The sequence below is a fragment of the Leiobunum rupestre genome, chromosome 9 (assembly GCF_980474605.1).
Source record: "Leiobunum rupestre chromosome 9, qqLeiRupe1.1.hap1, whole genome shotgun sequence".
Classification (NCBI taxonomy): domain Eukaryota; kingdom Metazoa; phylum Arthropoda; class Arachnida; order Opiliones; family Sclerosomatidae; genus Leiobunum; species Leiobunum rupestre.
The window spans coordinates 20,614,617-20,639,353 of NC_143392.1; the positions used below are offsets into that span (position 1 = coordinate 20,614,617).

General features: G+C 33.3%; 1 protein-coding gene across 1 annotated transcript in view; it reads left to right on the top strand.

Moving 5' to 3' along the window:
• The first annotated feature begins 7,585 nt into the window (after positions 1 to 7,585).
• Positions 7,586 to 24,737, top strand: part of LOC149926800 (homeobox protein engrailed-2a-like) — a 42,435-nt gene continuing 25,283 nt past the window's right edge. The window contains exon 1 of the mRNA XM_090158330.1: positions 7,586 to 8,364. Coding sequence (XP_090014456.1) covers positions 7,674 to 8,364 — 691 coding nt within the window. The 5' untranslated portion in view covers positions 7,586 to 7,673. The remainder of the gene's footprint in view (positions 8,365 to 24,737) is intronic.

The following is a 24,737-nucleotide window of genomic DNA, read 5'->3' on the forward strand; positions in this document are numbered from 1 at the left end:
ACCTTACCCGGGCTTTCGGCATTCTTTCTCTCCCTGACCCGACCTGACCCGGGTTTCCCGCATTCTTTCTCTGCCCGACCCCGACCTGACCCGGCTTTCGGCGTTCTTTCTCTCATCGACACTTACCTGACCCGGGTTTGGGCGTTCTTTCTCTCCCCGAACTGACCTGACCCTTATTTCCTGCATTCTTTCCCTCCCCGACCCCGACCTGACCCTGGTTTTCGGCATTCTTTCTCTCTCTGACCCGACCTTACCCGGGCTTTCGGCATTCTTTCTCTCCCTGACCCGACCTGACCCGGGTTTCCCGCATTCTTTCTCTGCCCGACCCCGACCTGACCCGGCTTTCGGCGTTCTTTCTCTCATCGACACTTACCTGACCCGGGTTTGGGCGTTCTTTCTCTCCCCGAACTGACCTGACCCTTATTTCCTGCATTCTTTCCCTCCCCGACCCCGACCTGACCCTGGTTTTCGGCATTCTTTCTCTCTCTGACCCGACCTTACCCGGGCTTTCGGCATTCTTTCTCTCCCTGACCCGACCTGACCCGGGTTTCCCGCATTCTTTCTCTGCCCGACCCCGACCTGACCCGGCTTTCGGCGTTCTTTCTCTCATCGACACTTACCTGACCCGGGTTTGGGCGTTCTTTCTCTCCCCGAACTGACCTGACCCTTATTTCCTGCATTCTTTCCCTCCCCGACCCCGACCTGACCCTGGTTTTCGGCATTCTTTCTCTCTCTGACCCGACCTTACCCGGGCTTTCGGCATTCTTTCTCTCCCTGACCCGACCTGACCCGGGTTTCCCGCATTCTTTCTCTGCCCGACCCCGACCTGACCCGGCTTTCGGCGTTCTTTCTCTCCCCGAACTGACCTGACCCTTATTTCCTGCATTCTTTCCCTCCCCGACCCCGACCTGACCCTGGTTTTCGGCATTCTTTCTCTCTCTGACCCGACCTTACCCGGGCTTTCGGCATTCTTTCTCTCCCTGACCCGACCTGACCCGGGTTTCCCGCATTCTTTCTCTGCCCGACCCCGACCTGACCCGGCTTTCGGCGTTCTTTCTCTCCCCGAACTGACCTGACCCTTATTTCCTGCATTCTTTCCCTCCCCGACCCCGACCTGACCCTGGTTTTCGGCATTCTTTCTCTCTCTGACCCGACCTTACCCGGGCTTTCGGCATTCTTTCTCTCCCTGACCCGACCTGACCCGGGTTTCCCGCATTCTTTCTCTGCCCGACCCCGACCTGACCCGGCTTTCGGCGTTCTTTCTCTCCCCGAACTGACCTGACCCTTATTTCCTGCATTCTTTCCCTCCCCGACCCCGACCTGACCCTGGTTTTCGGCATTCTTTCTCTCTCTGACCCGACCTTACCCGGGCTTTCGGCATTCTTTCTCTCCCTGACCCGACCTGACCCGGGTTTCCCGCATTCTTTCTCTGCCCGACCCCGACCCGACCCGGGTTTCGGCGTTCTTTCTCAACCCGAGCCGAACTAAAATATCACAGAATTTTCTATTATTACAGAATATTACTGTTGGTCACTCAAATGGCATCCTTAAGCTGACACTATCGCGGGTTTTCTAATGGTGCCATTACCGGTAATAGCTGTGATAAATCTAGGACGTTGTTTTAAACCGTCCCTTTGGCTTGTCAAATAATATATCTCCTTCCAACTTAACACTCTTCTGTGTTTAAAACCATAAAATAAGATAATATGGTATAATCGCTATTTTAAATTTTTTATAAATTTCAATTTGGCATTTGGTCTTTATAGGGGCAAATATTTCCTCTTTTTCATATTTAATAACGCCATTTTCGAGGCAATGAATTTGAAGGCGTTCTTTTCGGTTTGGGCACATCTTTATTTAATAAATGGCGGCATTTTATGGCCGATTATATCCAGTTTTGGTTCGTCCCCTTCAATGGTTTCAAAGCGTATTATTTGTCAAATATAATATAGGACTTTTGATTCTCTTTTAATGCTAATTCGGACCTCAATAAAAAAGCGTCAAGTCGCGCGAATCACAATTTCGAAATCTGTGAATAAATGCCACATTTATCACTCTTTGTTTTTTGGCCTTGAAATACCGTTTTATATTATACCTCCATTTATACTTTATAGACCCATTATTGGTGAAAGAGGGCTGATGATAATGTATTAAACAACATCGAAAAGGTAAAAAAAAGATCAACAACGTTTGGGGAAACTAAAATTTATTTATTTCATAATTTATTAAAAACCGATATGCGGTACTTCGGCCGATAGGCCTTCAAGGCGAAGTTACAAGTTACGTCTTGAAGGCCTATTTAATCAAGAGCTTTTTACAGCAGCGAAATCTACCTTCTAAATCTTTATGGGCAAGCTATAAAGTGTATTGGGTAGGGTTAGAAATACCTGATATACAGGCAGGGTTTTTGAAATGATTCTATAGCCCTTCGAGTATCTTAATATTTTTTTTTTTTAAACTTGTTGAGGTTAACGTTAATAGTTAGTGTAGGGAGCTGTTGGCTCGCGTGGCTTGAAGGGCTGGCCACCACCCTCCTACGCATTGTAACCCAGCCACCTGAATTAATGGCTTTAAAAGTCGCTTGATGACTTAGGCCTAAGGTCCCAAGGTGGTGCCTTGGGTATTATAATCAGCTAGGCCCTAGCTGATTATAAATAATGTATTATATGGGATCATATTGGAAATATTTCACGAATTTTTTTTATATAGAATCATATATAGAATAACAATTGATTATATAGGATAAAAAAATAGTATATACAATCACATCCTTATTCGTTAAATACTAATTTCAGTCGGAAATATAGATGTGAAAAACGTGTTTATAATCTACACATCAGACGCAGCTGCAAAGTAATAATATTATTCCAAGATTAAAATATAATCCTTTTGGAAACTTAAATTCGTAGATAAGGAATTATGTAAATTTTACACCGTATCTAATCATCGTACGCTAATTACAATAAATTAAAAATTAATGGATTACATTATTGTACATTTATTAAGATAAATGTTATCCTAATATAAACGTCTCGAGTTTGGATAAAACCAAGAATTTATGAATTTCTACTGTCGGGAGAATGATTGTTACGAGAGGAGGGGGGAAGGAAATACGTTACCAAAATGCACTTCAATCGCCTCGATTTGAATTTTTGGGGGAAGTAGCTTACGGTTGGAGCATCAAGGGAATTCTCCCTTATCGCGCGGGCAAAACGTACAAAAAGCAGTAATTACCTTTTCTACAAAAATCGAAAATTGTAGATTCTGTTTTTTCTCGCCCTCTGCATGGGGAAGATCACCTGGCTCAAACCCTCTTCCCGCGAGCTTTCCCCCGTTTCGAATCCCTAACAAGTCAGATTTTCTAAGGAGATACCGAACGCTAAAGCTAATGTAGAGAGATATTTATACGAAATCTATTTGGTCGATTTTTTCAGCCATCAACGTGCAGGTGGTACGCTAGGGCTGATTACGTATAAATCCACATATTGTGGTAGTTTATATTCTACAATAGTTGCGTTGGTCCCTTTAATTTTAAACGCTACGTCTTGTTTTCCTCTACAAAATAAATACCTCTAAATAACGAATAAAAGTTATCGGTTTCAACGATAACTACATAAAATAGATGTTTTCATACTCTGTTTTAAGTCTAAGAGATATATCAGGGTTCGTACACTACCTGGAAAACCTGGAAAAGTCAGGGAATTTGAAAATTATTCCAAAATGTCAGGGAAAATTCAAGGAATTTGAAAATTGTCCCAAAAACTAAGGGAATTTTAAAATGGCCTAAAAAAAATGAGGCAAATACATTTTTGAAATAAAATATTTTTCAAGATTTTTACCTCAAACCATTCATTTACTCTACAAGTATATGGTCAGGGAAAACCTGGAAATGTCAGGGAATTTAATTCCGAAAATTTGTACGAACCCTGTATATCAAATGAGAAATTGAGTATTAAATATATTTTAGGTTATTTTACTCAATTATAGCTTTCCACCGCAGTGATAGTGACGCCACGAGATTATTCCCTATAATTAGTGATAGTGCTTATATTTTCTTATAATGTATTGTAATTCGTACAAATCCCGTACACTCTAGAGTCTTGAAATCCCGAAATCTTAGCCAAAATCAGTTACAAAATCTCTAAATCTCTAAATCAGCCTAAAAACCAGAAATTAAAACGAAAATCGTGCTTTGAAATCTAAAGATCTGTTTCTGATTTCCAAAATCACTTTGAAATTTCAAATCCCGTACGCAAAATTTGCAAATATTGGACCCATCGTGTAATAAAAAATAAAACAATAAAAATTATAAAATATAAATAATAATATTAAAAAAATAATAAAATAAAATAAAAAAATAAAAATAAAAATAAAATTAAAAATAAAAATAAAAATAAAAATAAAAATAAAAATAAAATAAAAATAAAAATAAAAATAAAATAAAATAAAATAAAACATAAGTAAACCTTTTTGGACATCTTGTATAAATAAAATAAAAATATTAAATAAATTAATATTGAACTAATTTTCCAAATAAACTACTAATTGAATCACGCAAGAAAATGACAAAATTTATAAAAGCGACATATTTAGATATCCACGAAATAAGCCCATCTTCGAAAACGCGTGAGTCAGACTTGTAAGTTGTGCTCAATAAAGCTACGTCTACACCCCTACACGTTCCATCTTAATATCTTCTGTTTAAATATTATTGGAGCACGGTTTAACACAATCGTAAAACATATTTCTGCTAATAAATCAATACATATAAATTGACTTATATCGGACTAACAATTATGGGGGGGGAGAGCATTTTTGGAACGTCACCAACAGTCTGTTGTTTTTCTTACCTACACTAATATTCGTCTAGGTTGACATCTGTGGTAAATGCGGACTCTATAATTAATTTAACTTTAAACTAGTTTTGATCCCCGCCAAAAAAATAATTATTACTATTTGAAAAATATCTTTAAGTCAAATTTGCGATATAGTTATTATAATGAGATTTAAAAAATATTTATATTTATTTCCTGGTGATAAATAATTGCGAAACACCATTTGTCATCAAAACGACGTGATTTTCAACTTGAACCTATAATTACATTTTCAATTTCGCCCCAAAGATTGATGGAAATAAATACTTTGAGTTTATTTATTTGACAGTTACTTAGGTAATACTTTTTGTTTTTCTGTTTATTTTTATAATTTTTTTAGTTTATAGTTTATAATTTTTATATTTATGTTTGTCATTTTTATGTTTATCACTTTTTAAGTTGATCATTTTTATGTTTATAATTTTTTATTTTTATCATTTTTATGTTTATCATTTTTATGTTCATAATTTTTTTGTTTATCTTTTTCATGTTTATCTTTTTTTTATTTTTTTATCATTTCTTATGTTTATCATTTCTTATGTTTATCATTTCTTATGTTTATCATTTCTTATGTTTATCATTTCTTATGTTTATCATTTCTTATGTTTATCATTTCTTATGTTTATCATTTCTTATGTTTATCATTTCTTATGCGGATCATTTCTTATGTTTATCATTTCTTATGTTTATCATTTCTTATGTTTATCATTTCTTATGTTTATCATTTCTTATGTTTATCATTTCTTATGTTTATCATTTCTTATGTTTATCATTTCTTATGTTTATCATTTCTTATGTTTATCATTTCTTATGTTTATCATTTCTTATGTTTATCATTTCTTATGCGGATCATTTCTTATGTTTATCATTTCTTATGTTTATCATTTCTTATGTTTATCATTTCTTATGTTTATCATTTCTTATGTTTATCATTTCTTATGTTTATCATTTCTTATGTTTATCATTTCTTATGTTTATCATTTCTTATGTTTATCATTTCTTATGTTTATCATTTCTTATGTTTATCATTTCTTATGCGGATCATTTCTTATGTTTATCATTTCTTATGTTTATCATTTCTTATGTTTATCATTTCTTATGTTTATCATTTCTTATGTTTATCATTTCTTATGTTTAATATTTTTGTTTATAATTTTTTGTGTATCATGTTTTATTATTATCACTTTTCATGTTTTTAAATTTTATGTTTAGAAGTTTTGAATATTCGTCATTTAAAAAATCGAAAAACAACCCTTTTTCTACATTACTCCGGTGCTATGCGGCTGGAACACTTTTACAGGCGCTCTCTGTAGATCAAAAAAATAGGCATCAATAAATAAAAATTGCAAACAAAATAACAGCGATAATACGAAACGTCAAATAATTCCTGAAATACATATCAAATCTTAACGAATTACTTAGTAAATCTGACATATAAAAAATCCCTTAGTCGTTGTTGGTGAGAGAGAGACAATAAAAAAAAATTCCGACTTTTAAATTATTCCATCATAGAAGAGCAGCTTGGCTCTGCAAAATTAAAATATCTTTCACCGCCAGAGTAGGGTGTTTTTTTGGTCGGTTTTTACGGCGGAGGAGGGGGGGAGAAAAGGGGGGAAGGCAGCGGAGGCAGTGAGTAAACCGCGTTTTCTCCCAACATATTGAGCAGAAGGGTCCTTACCTGGCGAAAATATAGCTCACTCACTTATTTCACCTTATACCGTATTTTTAGCGCACCAGCCCACCCCGTATTACGGTATTATATATATATATCCCCCCCCCCCCTTAATACCGCGAAATAGACGGGGGGAAGGAAGCCTGGGCGAGCGCCCACCCCCCGTTTTACCCGCGGCGGATCGAAACTGACATTTTAATAAAACGAGCCACGGCGCAGGCGGGAATTTGCTTGGGTCATCGGCGGAGCTGGCTTCTGATTGGTCGACGACACGTGGGCTTCGCTAGAGTCGAAGGGGGGGACGCCAATATACATAATGTGACTGTTTCGCGCGCCCCCTGCTCCTTACACCGTTCCGTACAGACCGTTTACGTCCCCCCCCCCCCCGGCCCGTATTTTCTCTTAAGCTTCTACTTATTCCAAGGGAGAGAGGAACCTTAGGTTATTACTAAACAACTTTGATGGGTTAGGAGGATTTTTAAGGCGAGCTTCGTAGCCGCGTTCGCGTCTATATCACTTGTATATCAAGTCGTCTATCGAAGTCTCCAATGCTAGGCAACCAGCTATTTGGTGGCCGCTCCAAAGAAGAGATCAACTTCGCCAGCTCCCCCGAGTGGTCGTCGTTGCAAAAACTCCGCGGCTACCCCTCCTCCTCGCGCGCCCCGCGACATCGTACCCCCCGAAAAGCCGATCCTGACCCCAACGCGACTCTCGGGTCATTTGACAAGACAAGCTATGCCCGTTACGACGTCCCAGATAGACTGAACACGTTGAAACCACTCGATTAGTGAAGACAATCTTCGCTCTCAAAATCTACGATTTTATTTTATTTCTTGAAGAAATGTGTCTCAATTATTTTTCATTTAAAATAAAATAAATATAATTGAACAGTTTTTTATTTGGTTGGGTTTATTGGACTCGAAAACGCGGCCCAAAAACTGAAATTTTCCCCGCGTCTTTCGAGAAATAATTCAGCCAAGAGATAGACGCGGAAGAACGTGTTTTTCTCGCTGATTTTACTCTCCGTCGAAGACTCTCTTCGACGAGACCACCGAAGTCGCGGGATCGAGTCCACGCGGACCGCTTCGGCGGCCTGATCGGCTGCCATCTCTCTCAACGCCGAAAAAATGGCCCTGGACGCCGAGGGGAAACGACGGTCCTCGATCGCCAACAGCCCCCGCTCCGACGACATGGACTGCACGTCGTCCTCCTTAGACAGTAATTCGCGCGTCGACGACAGTTCGACGCCGCCGCCGCGAAGTTCTTCCTACCCCGGTAGTTTGATCGGCGGAGGCAACGGTGACTCGAACCGGTCGTCGGCCGTCTCTCCGGGCGTCAGCGCCGGCGTCCCGTTCTCCCGGCATTCGCTCAAATTCTCCATCGAGAAAATTCTTTCTCCCGAATTCGGGAAAACGCCCAAGAACGCGGCCACGTTGGTTTCGGAGGTCAGGAGGACTCACAATGGTCACCATCACCACAATCATCACCTACACCATCATCATCGCAACGGGACGGTGTCCCGGACAGTGCCCACTTCGCCGACGGACTTCTTCTCGGCGGTGTCCGGGCAGCCGGCGTCGCTCCACGCGGCCGCCGCCAACCGCCGAATGCGGGTGGAAAGCCCCAACTCGAACTCTTCGTCCGTCGCGAACGTTAGGCCTCGCAGCGCCGGCGCCTCGACGCCCGAAGCCAGTCAGTCGCCCAAACTGCCTACTTTGACGCCCCAGGACTCGACGGACGGTGACTCGGGGAAGAAAGGACCCATTCTGTGGCCCGCCTGGGTCTACTGCACGAGATACTCGGACAGACCCTCATCTGGTGAGTCCCTATATTATTGCTCTAATCAGTTACCACGCGATAGTTCACTACGCGATATCCTCGGTAATCTTCTTAAATTCGGACGTACGCGGGCGAAGGGGTAGTCACTTTAGTGAAAATCAACGAATGGTTTTCGAAAATCAGTAGTCAGGTTAAATGGGCTCTGGTGGGATAATAATGTTCGTTGGTTAGTGGTCGTGTAGTTCAAATATTAACTGTAAAATAATACGCGCTAAAACATCTATGTGTTTGTAGAACTATGTACAATTTAATTTGTATCATCGCTAATTTAATATAATCAATATAATGGCACCGAAAATTTTATTTTGATATCATCTCTATTACAGTCGTGACCTAAGTAATTACGATAACGTAATTTTTAATGAGAGGGCCATAGATACTACATATACAAATTTAAAAGAAATTAGATATATATTTCATAAAATAGGGTGCAAAATAATAAATAAATTTAGAAATCTGTTTCACAAATTCGTGGATACAAAAATGTAAATACAAAATACATTAAGAAATCTATTTCACAAAATCGTGGATACAAAAATGTAAATACAAAATACATTAAGAAATCTATTTCACAAAATCGTGGATACAAAAATGTAAATACAAAATACAATAAGAAATCTATTTCACAAAATCGTGGATACAAAAATGTAAATACAAAATACATTTAGAAATCTATTTAATAAATTCGTGGATACAAAAATATAAATAACAAATAAATTTAGAAATTAATTTCACAAATTCGTGGATGCAAAAAATTAAATACAAAAAATATAAATACCAAAAATATAAATACGAAAAATTGGATTTAAATTCCAAATAAATTTAGAAATTAATTTAATAAATTCATGGATAAAAAATATAAAATAAATTTAGAAATTAATTTCCTAAATTCATGGATACAAAAATATAAAATAAATTTAGAAATTAATTTCCTAAATTCATGGATACAAAAATATAAAATCAAAATAAATTTTGAAATCTGTTTCACAAATTCGTGGATTTTCATCTTTTTCTTGCGGTTTCGAAATTCGTTCCCATAGGTCTCCAATAATTTATTCCCTTACTCTATCAAGATTGAAATATACGAAATTGCACCTTGGAGGGTATCTGTTAGTCGTAACAAATTTCATTAAAATACTATATATCCAATTAATGAAATCTTCCATGTATGAAATCGGAAAAAATAATAGTAGAATCTCCAAAAAAATAAAGTTTAATTCGAATGCGTTCACGTAGAACTAATAGATCTGCCTGCTTAACCTCACACCTATCCTACTATCACAATTTAAAATTCTTAATAGAAATAGTAGCGAAATTAATACTCAAAATAAATACAACAGGAATCTCAATCAACGCAATGTCATCGCCGAAAACTAATTAAATTATAGTTATTTTATGTGTATACAAATCGAAAAATATTATCCGTATCTTATAACCATTAATAATATACAATTTAAATATAAATTAAATTATCGAGCATCTTAATCAACGCTAAAAAATAATTATAATTCTTCTAGTTTTACAAATCAAATAAATTATTACTCCTGATACATCCCATATACAATTTAAAATCCTTCAAAATAGTATCAAAATTGATAATCAAAATTAAAGCATTCAGCATCTCAATCAACGGCAAAAATTTTAATTATAATCCTTACAAATAGAATTAACTATTACTTCCAATATCTTATTAATAATAATATAATATACTATACAATTTAAAACCCTTTAAAATAGTATCGAAATTGATAATCAAAAAATAAATTGTAATTATTATATCTTTTTATAAATCCAATAAATTATTATATTTCAGTGCATCGGCAAAAAAGCACCAAAAAATATGGTACTATGGCAATATTATCTGAATAAATAATCTCCGTTACCAAAAAGGCATCTTGTGAATTTTTATCAGTCCGAATTGGAGTCGAGCCTATAGAAAGACGAAGGGATATTTGGGTGGTCTGGCAATTAGTGTTAATTATTAATCCTTATGCCCTGTCAAACCTCCAGGATGCCACTCAACTGTGACACTTCAATTGGGCCTATGCGTGTCATCCCCCCCTGCCACCCTGGTGGATGTCTTTCGTGATACATAATCTAGCGAGAGTAGTTCCGTTGGGCGGATGAGACAGGGACGCCTACCTTGCATACGGACTTGTGACACATCAGAGGCGTCCAGTCCACCTACATGTGTGTCCGTGTCTTTTAAATTAATAATAGTCCGTGACATGGGCTGACCCCACCCCTAGAACTTACCCCCCAACTCATCTCGAAATAGATATTTGTAACGTTAGATATTTTTTTTTCCTTAACTATGATCTTGTTATTTTTTGGTAATTTGAGTAGTTACTCGATATCGACATTAGCGGCTCTCTTTTATCTAAATTGCTCGAGATATAGATGTATTTATGCTGGGTGCTGGTTTGATGGGTATTTTAGAGCAAAATTGGGGTGGGTTTAATTTTATTTACTATTTTGAGTAATTTTCAATTAAATTAAATTAAGCTAAAACAAATACCGCTCATTTATTAATTGGGAGTGCTAAATAATATATTTCCTTAAAATTATATTTAATAAATTGGAAATGGTAAATAAAAAAATATAAAATCAAAATTTAGTAGTAATATATTTATTGCCAGTGTAGAATACAAAATATGAATCTATTTGAAATTACTATGAATAATCCTAAATTAACTTACAGTTGCAACAAATACCGTTTAATATTTATAATGCCAATGGTAAAAAATATTAAATTAAAATTATATCAACTAATTTGAAAGGAAAAATCATTGACCACTAAAGTTTTTAAATTTGACAAGTCTAAGACTTTATCGATTTCAAAGTCGATTCAATTGATATTTGAATTTAATAATTTAAATATTAGTAAATTATATGACATCAAACTCTGATATAAAAAATAAAAGAAAATTGAAAAATTAAAAATAAATAATATTTCGTACCAAAATAATTTCAGTAACTCCTGTAAAATAGTCTAACCCGCGTGGCTAGTTTGTACCGCGGGAAAGACTGCCATTAGGAATTACATTGACATTAAACTCTGATACAAAAATATATATAATTTGGAGAAACATTTTATAATAACATTACATACCAAATATAAGATATTTCTGCAATCCTGTAAAATGGTCTTACCCGCTTGGCTAGTACGGCCAGAAAGTGTCTCATTAGGAATTACATTGACATGAAACTCTGATATAAAAAAATAATAATTTGAAAAAATATTAACTAATATCCTTTTATAAGATATTTCCATAACTCCTGTAAAGTTGTCTTAGCCGCGTAACTAGTTTGTAAAGACCGAAAGTGTCTCATTATTAATTAAATTGACAGTAATCCCCAAAATAAAAGAATAATAATTAGAAAAAATATTAAATAATATAATTTTATAATATATTTCCATATTTCCTGTAAAGTTGTCTTACGCTCGTGGCTAGTTGGTACGGCAGGAAAGTGGCTGATTAGGAATTACCATCAATAACAGTGGTCGGCTCTTTTTGGTCGTATTTGCCGTTGAAAAGTGGAATTTCGTAACCGTTTATTTGGTGTCATTAACGGAGGCCTCTTCGATAAAGGAAAAATACCCTGAAGCCTTGTCATTTTTTTCTCCCCAACGTATAAATTACGTTATAATACTTCTCCCCCCGACGCCACTCGAGCTCGGTTTAATTCGCCCTCTATTGTCTTATTACGATGCACTCCTACTCGGAGCTCACTTAATCATTGATCTGTAACTAATCTGATAGATTTATGTCCCAGCCCTTCTTGCATCAAATCGTATAAAATCAGCCCACCATGCTCAAATACCAAGATTAACAGCTGAACATTATTCAAAGCTTTTTGCTAAAAACTTATGAAAGATATAAAAATTTAACTGGAGTCACTCTCATATAGTATAAACAATTTTATTACACTTATTTGATATTTATACATGTATAATAAAATTGTTTATACCATGAGAGTTACTATAGTTTCATTTTTATACGAGTTGGCGTTGGCTTATATTTATACTATACCATGGTAATTATTAAGTTTGATTCTTATGAAAGATTTTTTCTGGTTTCTTAACGCACGAGTTGGCGTTGAAATTAGTACTGCCTAAACTCTATTTTTTACTCATATCATACTTAAATAAAACATAAGATTTAAAATTTTACCAGTATAGTAGAACTAAGTAGAAAATTAATTTAATTACAGTCATGAATTTATTTAATGTCTATAAATTAGATTACACATCCAAGCGTTTTATTAGGGAGGTTAAGCCAGTGCCGGCAAACGTCTAGGAAGAACGTGTAATAGTGTAGGCGTTGCTTACATTCTAATTTCTAAAGCTTGTACTCCTGCTTGATCTCTATAATAAAAACACTCCCATAAGTCAATAATATAGTTCCATAAGTGTGCCTCTTTGGGAAATAGTTAACTGAGAGAAGAATGACGTCAACAGATAATGAAAATCAAATCTGTTGATAAAGAATAGGTGAGATTGAAAAGTTGAATTTGTATCTCCAAAATCTATTAATAAATATTTAGCTTAGTGAATAATAATTTAAACTTACAAAACTACAAAATTAGCAACCATTTTTATTTACATTTTATTATGTAAATTAATAACCATCGCGAATCAAAATATGTCTAATAAACACTCTTCACACATCCCAAATTAAAATTAACCTTTTTTTAATATAAAGAAGTCAAGGCCCTTGTTAAATATCTGAAGAATTAATTTAATTCTCTATTTGCCATATTGGCCTCCAAATTAAAATTGAGATGGGGATTCTGTTGGAATTTTATTTAATTAATAAGTCATTTTAATGTAAATTGTCGATGATCATGGCTGGGGGTACATAATGACTGCGAACATGACGAAAAAAGACCTCTCTCTCGAGCCCACACGCATTCGCGGTGTCTGCAGCATGATCACTTTTAAAAGCCGAGTTCCGGATTTATCCCCCCCCTGCCATCCCCCACCGCCACAATTCCTTACGCACTCTCTTTACTTTTTGCTTTCTTAAATATTTGACGTTGCTTGCCCCCCGCCATCCGTTCTTTTGCGTCTTCGAGAGAATCTCCTCGTCTGAAGGAGCAGCTTACCTGCTCACCCGAATTTTTTTAACCCCGTGTTCACCCCCCCCCCCCTTACTTACCTGGCGTCATAACTATAAGCACGGGGTGTCCTTGGATTTGGTTAGAAAAAACAACTGAAGTCAAGATCTGTGATGTACAAAGCGACGTACAAATATATGCCCTCCTGGTATACTTGTATGTTTTGGTGCTACCGTCTCATTTTGTCAAATTTGTCCCCGTGACCTTTGACATGCCTAACCTTTTCTTCATTCTTGTATTCAGTTAGAAGGTTATACTTGTTACGTGTGGTTGAATTTTTTGGCATTATATTGACTTTAACGTCTTTTATATTACCGCTTTTGTACTAAATCTCGAACACTGGTTAAATACAAATAACATTCAGACTGCATCACATTACAATTTATGTACAATAGATACTCTAATAAGTATCAAAGACTGATATTTAGGGTTAATCTAGACTTCATTGAGTTAATTCGACAAAAATTGCTTTGTACTTCCTACCCTTACATAAATATTCTAAATAATTTCTTTATAAATGTAATTGAAATTCTATAGAATTTCTACATAAATGTAATTGGAATTCTATAGAATTTCTATTTAAATGTCATTGAAATTCTATAGAATCTATATAAATGTAATTGAAATTCTATAGAATTTCTATATAAATGTAATTGAAATTCTATCGAATTTCTATTTAAAATTAATTAGAATACTGCATGCATAATTTATGTTTAGATGTATTTGGAATTCTGTAGAGTTTCTATATAAACGTAATTGGATTTCTTTAGTAATTCTATATAAATGTAATTGGATTTCTTTAGTATGTCTATATAAATGTAATTGGATTTCTTTAGTATTTCTATATAAATGTAATTGGATTTCTTTAGTATTTCTATATAAATGTAATTGGAAATCTATAACTCTGTAGAATTTATATTTAAATGTAATTCTGTAGAATTTAAGAATTTATATCTAAATGTAATTCTGTAGAATTTAAGAATTTATATCTAAATGTAATTCTGTAGAATTTAAGAATTTATATCTAAATGTAATTCTGTAGAATTTAAGAATTTATATCTAAATGTAATTCTGTAGAATTTATATCTAAATGTAATTCTGTAGAATTTATATCTAAATGTAATTCTGTAGAATTTATATCTAAATGTAATAGAAACTCTATGTAAGAATTTTTTTACATTGAAAAATCCCTAGATATTTCTATATGTATTTTTATAGACATATTTATTTATTGAACGATATAGAAAAACCTTAGACTTTTGATAGACTAGTGTAAGATTTCATAGAAAGTCCGTCGATAATTTTTGTACGAAAGAATAGGTCTAACCAGCGATAAAATTAACAAAAACTAACTGAGCGAATAATCTGACGTTCTGTAAATCTGCAGCTGCGACCTCGGATGAAGTGATAAGCAAACAATACAACGACAAACATTTTTATTCAGACCATAGTGAAATTTCTGTTCATTTAATATTTCGAATAAAAAACAAATTTATGTTAAGTTAATATTTGAATGAAACACAAAATTCTGTACAGTTAATATTCGAATAAAATAAAAATTTCCGTTAAATTAATATAGAATGAAATAAAAAAATTCTGTTGATTTGTAATTTGAATAAAATAAAAATTTACTTAAAATTAATATATGACTACAATTATCTGTAATATTCATATTTTATTAAAATGGAAATTTCAGTTTAATTCGAATTTGACTACAATAAAATTATCCGTTAAATTCATATTTAACTAAAATAAAATTATCCGTTAAATTCATATTTAACTAAAATAAAAATTTCAGTTACATTTTTATTTGACTAAAAGGAAATTATTTGTTAAATTCAAATTTGATATAAATGAAATTATTTCTTAAATTCAAATTTGATATAAATGAAATTATTTCTTAAATTCAAATTTGATATAAATGAAATTATTTCTTAAATTCAAATTTGATATAAATGAAATTATTTCTTAAATTCAAATTTGATATAAATGAAATTATTAGTTATATTCATATTTGACTAAAATGAAATCCTCTGTTGTATTCATATTTGACTAAAATGAAATCCTCTGTTGTATTCATATTTGACTAAAATGAAATCCTCTGTTGTATTCATATTTGACTAATATGAAAATTTCCGTTTAATTCAAATTTGACTAAAATGAAATTTTCAGTTTAATTCAAATTTTATTTAAATGAAGTTATTTGTTAAATTCAAATTTTATTTAAATGAAGTTATTTGTTAAATTCAAATTTTATTTAAATGAAATTATTTCTTAAATTCATATTGGACTAAAATTGAAATTATTTGTTAAATTCATATTGGACTAAAATTGAAATTATCTAATAAATTCATATTGGATTAAAATAAAAATATTTGTTAAATTCATATTGGATTAAAATAAAAATATTTGTTAAATTCACATTGGATTAAAATAAAAATATTGGTTAAATTCGTATTTGACTAAAATAATATTGAAATCTGACTGAAATAGAAATTTGAGCGAAATTCAAGGCATATTGATATTTGGAATAAAAATTGTAATGGTAGTGGCAATACGAATCTCATATATCACTATATTTATCGATGACAGTTTCAGAGGCAGGTCGCGGAGAGGTCACATAAGAGATATATTTTTCGACTGGCGAGAATCGGTTGAGAATGGCATTTACCTTTATATCTCTATAGTGGTATTTGGACTTGGTCTTCGTTGGTGGCCGTCGCCGTAAAAGTCACACAAATTTAGTCTTTCCATAAAGCGGGCTCATCGACCACAGACGAATGACTTCTTCGCGATGCAGCCAATATGTTTGTTAACCCACCGCAATAATGTCTACAATAGACCAATTCTACTCACGCCACCTTAGCGGAAATGGACACAGTAGCTCCATTTCACTCTATACGAACCCATTGCATTCAGATTTATCCATTAACCATTTATTTGCAAATATAAATCGTGGATCGAATATTTTAAATAGATTTTTTTCCGAATTTATTTTGCAATAAATAATGGCTTGCAATATTTCACTGAATTTCTAATTTAAATATTTTTTAAAATATTTATTCTAATTTCTACTTTGATGGACACAGTACGTATTAGAAAGAAAAATATTATATTTCATATGGATATTCTATTTTATATAAAAAATCGTCCTTACATTCTTCTTAATTAGAAATAAATACGTTTTACATTTTATATTTTATAAATTATATTACTAATATATTTAATACACTCTATAAATCATTTTTAATATATTTGAAAATATTTCATTGGGTTTTGCAATTATAATTTTATTAATTAGTTTAAAAAAAATTTAACGTACGTCTTAAGCGCATTTCTTAATTTTTCCTTTAAAAGGTTTCGACTCTTTAAAACCTCAAAAAAAGTCGGTTTATTAAAACCTGCTCATGACTTTCAACGCCAATTAAATCATTAAATCGAATTAAATGTAACCGTGTGAAAAATAAATTGGGCGAGTTTCGTTAAACTTCAAAAAAACAATTTTTTCTTTTGAGAATTTCAAATATACGACTGATAAAATCGTATGGCTTGCGGTGATGAAAATCGTAACATTTCGCCTTAAATAGTGTAAATATAATCGTAGATACGCATCTAAAATATCTGGGTGTAGAGACGGGGAAAAAGAAATTAAGTTAACTGAAGGAAAAATTATGATTTAAAGTTTTTCACCGCCTCCAGACGTAATTATAATTTCGATAAATATTCTCGAGAATTCGGCTCACTCCATAATCCATAAAGAATTGTTTATTTCATTTTAAAGAAGTTTAAATTTATGGCATTGTAAATCAATCGGGATTTAATTATTATGATTTTTCAGTAGTCTTAATAAGGAAATTATTTAATTTGAAGTCTGAAAAATATTTGCCAAAGAATTTTATTAAATTAATTAAATTTAATCATTAAAAACTTGAATTTAATTTAATTTAAGAAATTTAATTTTGCCAAGAAATGTATTAAATTTATTAAATTAAATTCAGAAAATGTGCAATTAAATTTATATTGATGAATTATTTTAAATCTCAAAATTTAATTTTTGAAATAATTTTATTAAATTAAATAAATTAAATTAAATCATCAAAAAGTAGAATTAACTTCAATTTAAGTAATTAATTAATTTGAAGTCTTAAAATTTAATTTTTCAGAGAATTGTATTATATTAATTAAATTTAATCTCAAAAAGGGGAATTATAATTTAATTTGAAGATTTAAAATTTAATTTTTCAAAGAATTGTATTAAATTAATTAAATTCAATCATCAAAAAGGGAAATTAAAATTAAATTGAGAATTTATTTAATTTAAGAAATTTAATGTGAAGTCTTAAAATTTAATTTTTCAAAGAATTGTGTTAAATTATTTAAATTTAATCTACAAAAAGTGGAATTAAATTTAATGAAATTCAATCATCAAAAAGTGGAATTAAATTTAATTAAATTCAATCATCAAAAAGTGGAATTAAATTTAATTAAATTCAATCATTAAAAAGTGGAATTAAATTTAATTAAATTCAATCATTAAAAAGTGGAATTAAATTTAATGAATAAAAATAATAACCCTCCCACATTGCTTACGAATATTATACTTTTTCGTGGGGTTAAATTTAAAGCCTATATTTTTAATTCTCAAATATCAAAAGTGGTCGTAAATGAGGGGAACTGTACAGGAGGACCGCTGCCGAATCCAGCTTGGTGGGCCGGGTCGTCCCCCGCCGCTCGACCTATTCAAAGATTCGGCTAATTTTGATTGATTGAAGCCGCTATTTCTATTCGTCTGTGTAGGCCGAAGACTCCGTCTATAAGCCGCTTTCTGTTTAGTTGATAAAGTTGTGTGTGTATGTGGAAGGAAGGGTATAATGTTGGGGCTCTCTTTTAATGAATGGGTTGCGCGCTGAGCGGGAAGATATTTCATTCGGCTGTTTACTTTTGCACGACATTGCCTCATTCCACGTTCCTCCGCGTAGAAAGACCATTCGAGTTCAAGCCGTTTCACTTCTTTATTTGCGTGACAACGTATATATTTGAATCTTCCTATTTCTCGTAGGAATTCTATTTTAGACTTCATTTATTATATAGTTATATTTATTATTCAATTGCTTAAATGATGAATTTATTTAATTTGAAGTATCAAAATTGCATTTTTTCAAGAATTTTATTAGCTTTGTTAAATTTAATTCTAAAAATATAAAATTTATTTAATTTGAAGTATCAAAATTGCATTTTTCCAAGAATTTTATTAGCTTTGTTAAATTTAATTCTAAAAATATAAAATTTATTTAATTTGAATCCTAAAAATTTATTTTTTCCAAAGAATTTTATTAAATTTGTTAAATTTAATCCTAAAAATATGAAATTTATTTAATTTGAATCCTTAAAATTTAATTTCTCCAATAATTTAATTAAATTCGTTAAATTTAATCCTGAAAATAAGAAATTTATTTAATTTGAAGTATAAAAATTTCATTTTTACAAACATTTTATTAAATTCGTTAAATTTAATCCTAAAAATATGAAATTTATTTAATTTGAATCCTTAAAATTTAATTTCTCCAATAATTTAATTAAATTCGTTAAATTTAATCCTGAAAATAAGAAATTTATTTAATTTGAAATCTCAAAATATTAATTTGAAAATCAACATTACATCTTATTATTACAAAAAAATTTATACATTCTTTCTACCATACTTTATTTGAAATTAAAAATAACCTAGTATAGAAAAAATCTAGAACGGCCCTTATCGAAGAAGAAATTGCAAAACAGCAGATAAGTGGCCCGTTCACATCGCGTGACCACATCCAAACAAAAGCGTTAACGTCCAATACATTCTCTCCCATCAGTCGGCGATAAAAGAAACGCGAAAAAATCAGCGCCACGCGCTGGATTTAACCAAATTCTCGCTAATCATTCCCCGATTCTCAAAGATATCATAACCCGACTCTATCACCGCGGTTTTCCGGCTCTTAGAAGTCCGCCTTCGAGTCGGGTTTCTCCGTCTCATTTCGGCGTGGCGATCTTCATTCGTAAACAAGCAGCCGGTCGACGGAGGGGAACACTTTTCAATCTGCGTGTTTCCTCGCCATTTGCGTCAGCGAGCCAAGTTTTCTCTCTCATTTTTTCCCCGTTGCAATACGCCAGATTTTCGAATCCAGTTGTTATTCGCGGGAAGGCGTTACCCGCCCATTATAATGCTTATCTAAACGCGAGCTGATGTAAAAATTATGAAACCATTTATAGTTTTTATTTATTCCCATAGCGTGCAGTCTTGTTGTTTCGCTCCGAAATAGACGGGGATTGTTGGAGTTTATAACGTTATTATTAGACCCTACGAAGGTGTGTTTATTTGCTCGTACCTTTTCAATCAGTTTCGCGTTAAGTTTGCGTGTTAACCAAGGTGTTGTTTTATTCAATTTAAGCAAAATTAATCAATATATGTGGAAAAATTTATTACTTTATCATTGTGAAAATATTGGAGAGTTTAGCAATAAATTATAAATCAATATATGTGGAAACATTTATTACTTTACTATTAATTTTAAAATGTTTGTAGTTTAATATTATCCATTAAGCTGTTACGGTGAAAATATTGGAGAGTTTAGCAATAAATTATAAATCAATAAATGTGGAGAAATTTACTACTTTGTTATTAATTTTAAAATGTTTGTAGTTTAGTTTTATTCTTTTAGCGGTTACGGCGAAAATATTGGATAGTTCCGATATAAATTACGTCAATTGAAAACTTTATCGCGTGTTAACAATATTGCAATTTAATCAACAATATATGTGGAAAATGTTATTACTAAATTACTAATTTTAAATGTTTCTAGTTTGAAAAAATTGGATAATTTAGAATTAAATTATTTATCGCGTGTTGTATTCGATTTACACAAAATTAGGCGGAGTTAAAATTAAATATATGTGGTAAAAGTTATTACTATATTATTAATTTTTTTAAATTATTGTAGTTTAATTTTATCAAGGTCTGAAGTAATTAAATTAAATAGAAAGTAAAAAATGATATAATTTTGGCTATAAAAAGGTCAGGTAATATTGAATCTGACAATATGATGAAAACACTATTATCCATTTAGCTTTAAAGTTGAAAATATTGGATACTTAAGCCACAAATTAACCGTAATTAAAGTTTTTAATTTTTTATCAATATCAATTTTTGTTTATCAAATATAAATGTGTAAAATTCTGGCCCCTGAAAATGTTCGGTATGGCTTTACCCTGAACACGAATGAACGGCGGGTGAAACACTTCTACAGGCGTTGGTCTATATTTGGCCTATTTTCCTATAAATTAATTTATCTCTATTATAATTAACGATTATTTCCCTCCAAATTGCAAATAATACACAAACGTTAATTTAAATGATAGTGCAGTCGTTGTAAGTACAAAACATTAATTATAAAGTCGGCTTAATAGGGACTTTTAGGTTGAGCGATAGCTAACCATTTTGCAAACAATTATAGCGTAATTTCCTTCACATTATGAGAAGAAGTGAGAAATAAATCATATTATCTCCGCGGCTCCGAGAAAACGTATATAAAAACTAATAGAAAAAAGAGGGTGAAATTACTGTTAAACAATCTATACAGGCGCTACGGCGATGAGTATGCCGAGCATCCTTAATAGGAGCGGGCTCAACCTCTATTACACGCTTACTAGCGCCATCTATGTCAATAAGGAGAACAACCCCGCTTTCTTATCAGCCTCAGAGCGGTCCCAGTTCCAGGCCTGTAAAACACTTACGCTAGGCTTGTTCGTGAAGCCTATTTCGTTATTAGGAAAAGGAGCCCAACGCGATGGGGAGAGAAGAGCCATTTTTTGATAGTTTACACGTCGCCCGTGTCTCCCTCTAGGGGTGAGTAAAGGCATAACGGGTGCCCCCCCCCCCCCCCTGCTTCCGCTGTTCCGTCTCTTTTATTTTGGTACACCCCCCTCGCGCGCCTCGTAAATGGTTAAATGAGCTGAGAGGTTTAATCCGGGGCTGGAAGCTAATACTCGTCCGTGGCCCTCTTGTCGGGATAATACGAAGTCCGCGGGGACCAGTAGACCGCCGTTGTAACGCGCGGGGAAACGGGGGGTTTCCGTAGGCCCGCGTTGGGAGCGTGGCCGAGGCTTAGCGCGTTTCAATTCTGCGGGGTTTATTTCCTTATCGCCTTAGCGCACCGGGCTCGGCGCCGAAATGGCCGCCAACCGAAGGAAGGTTCCGCTTTAAACGTCTCCATGTTAGGGCAATCATACGGGGATTACGGAGCCTTATAAGGTTAAGCCTTAACGCCAATAAGGGCTTTAAATAGAGCCCTATATATAAAGATTTCTCTCGCTGACTCCCGCCGACGATAGAAGGCGCCAGCGTCTTCCTATGGAGTTGTTAAATTCGGGCGCGAAAACGGCCCTTAATTAGGTAAGGCCGTTTTAAGACGTTTCGGGATTACGGCCTTATAGTTTTCCCATTTTTAACCCTATATATATAACGCCATCTAGAGGAGAATTTCTCCTGTAGGTGGCGCCGAGTTATTATACGCGGCGCTCTTTATTTTTACAAAACCGACGAGAGAGGGCGCTGGGAAGGTGGCTCGCGTTTACGGGCGTAAAAATTGAGATATGCTTGGCTGGGGAGACATACATCATCGTAATCTGACGTGGCCCAACCGTCTGGACTCGGAGATACTGGACTGGGTTAGACTTACTTCTCTCAGCCCCATTTCGTTCACGGTGCGAGTCGGAACTACAGTGCTGAATGCGGCAAGCGAGCCCGCTTTTGAATCGGTCAAAACCAACCACGTCCTTTACGCCTCCCCCCCGCCTTCGTTTTGTAACGTATTTTATAAATGACATATTTTATGGCTACTAGCTACCTATACACGCCCGACGGAGAAGCTCGCTTTAAAGGGGGGCGACAAAATAAAAATGAGATTCCCCCCCCCCGCGTTGTTCTTTTGAAGAGAGAGCAATTTTATTCCGTAAAGTTTCGGGTCGTTTTCCGGAACATTAATTTCGGATCAAATTGTCACAATATAAACAAAAGGTGACTCGGGTTTTTTGGAGACATACCCGTATGGTTTTCCATTTTCATTTTGGTTTGTCGTTCCTATATTTTCTAGTTAAGCAGCTTGAAGGAATTTATTGAACATTTTTCGTTTAAAATCTGGGTTCATAAATTTGCCGGTGTCGTGTGACTTTCGGTGGGTTTATAACTGTTGTATTAATGGAGCTAACGTTAAGTTATTACATTTTATACTCCCATCTTAACTAAGGTTTAGTAGTTAAAACTATTGGGTAATCGTGGTAATGTTAATAGATACTACACTTGGATCTTACTCAATCGATAAAGAAGCCTTATTGATAAATTTTAAAATTTATTTTAGAAAGAAAAATATTATATTTCATATTTCATATTTTATATTTTATTTTATGTAAAAAATCGTCCTTACATTCTTCTTAATTAGTAATAAATACGTTTTACATTTTATATTTTAAAAATTATATTACTAATATATTTAATACACTCTATAAATCATTTTTAAAATATTTAAAAATATTTCATTCTACAATACAAAATATTCTACTTAAATTTCAAATTGGTTCTATTTTAGGGTTTTTTTTCCAAAAGTACATCAAACACTATACAACAATTAAAATGTATTTTAATTAATGTCTCAAATTGCTTAGTTAAGAACCATTGTAGTTTCATTCGCTAATTGGTACAAATGAATCTTGAAAAGTTAAAATTATATTTTATACTACTTTTATCGATGAATGGTATATTCTTTGTATAATTCATTTAATCTTAACGACTATTAGTGAGATCGAGAAGTAACTTGAATCTTAATTATTCTTATAATCAACTTAGTGTAAGTAACTTCTCTAATTAAGACGAATTAATATAAATTTTTAAATATTCAAGAAATATTCTATAGACATTCTACAGAAATGAATTAAAAGTTCTATAGAAAAATTACTCAAAATTTATAATCAATTGAAATTTATATATTTTTTTATCAGATAGAAAAAAACATAGAACGTTCTTTATTCTATAGAACACGCTATAGGATACATAAATCCTTAGATTTTTTTTAATATACTTATATAAGATTTTATAGAAAATCTATACAAAAATTAGAAAGATATTAAATTAACCTCTATAGACATAATAATAATCAGCTAGGCTAATACCCAAGGCACCACCTTATGCCCAAGTCATCTAGCAACATTCTATAAGTTTAATTCGCATATAGAACTGCAGACCAATTAAATTTAACCTTCTAATTTCATTTTTGGAATTTCGATTCATACTTTTAAAAAGGAATTTTTCGATTTAAATTTATACTAAAAACGAAAAGAAAATTTTAACGTGATATAATATAAACCCCTAATCACTGTTGGTGCCGCGCCTTGGAGAATAAATTGCTCCCGCAAAACCACCTCTTCACGACCAACTATTTAAAAGAATCCAATACGCGATTTAAAATCACCCCCAAAATTTGGCAGAACAAAAATATTGGCAAAAGTTCGCGAAATTCGTGCGAATTTGTAAACGCGTGCGGCGCGAATTTTACTCCTTTGGTTCAAAGCCGTGCCTCGAAGCGGGAAATCAAGTGATAGAGAGACGAACCCCGATTCTCGCTTTGGCCTTTCGTGAATTCGCTGTGACCAAAGACTTTGCTTCTCCGCGGGTTCAATTCTTTTGTCTCTCGTAGCATGCTGGTTACCAATTACTTTCCAATATTCCCGAAGCCATTTCAATTTTCATTTCGAAACGTTTTAAAGAATAACGTAATATATTGCCAGAGACATAATGGGAAAAAAAAAATTGAACTCCAGAAAGTTGATAGTTTCCGTGAGTTGCGAGTTTCGCCACGCCCCCGATAGATGGGGCATTTGTCAACACTGAATTTTATTATCATTTATTTTAAATCCGTTTTGCACCTGCCCGTTGCCAGAAGGATAAACGTTTATTTATTATCCTAATATTCACCGTACCACTCCATCTGTGGTTTTTGAAATCATAAAATCTGTAATTGAATTTGTGCTGTTAAAATTTTATTTGACGAGTTATCTGTTTTGTAATGTCTATTTTATATCGTGCTGTAGACTAAAATAAAATTATGACCATTAACGTATAGTTACAGAAATTTAGAAAAACACATAAATACGTAAACATTTATGCCAATAGTATAGCATAATTTGATATCATGATCCGA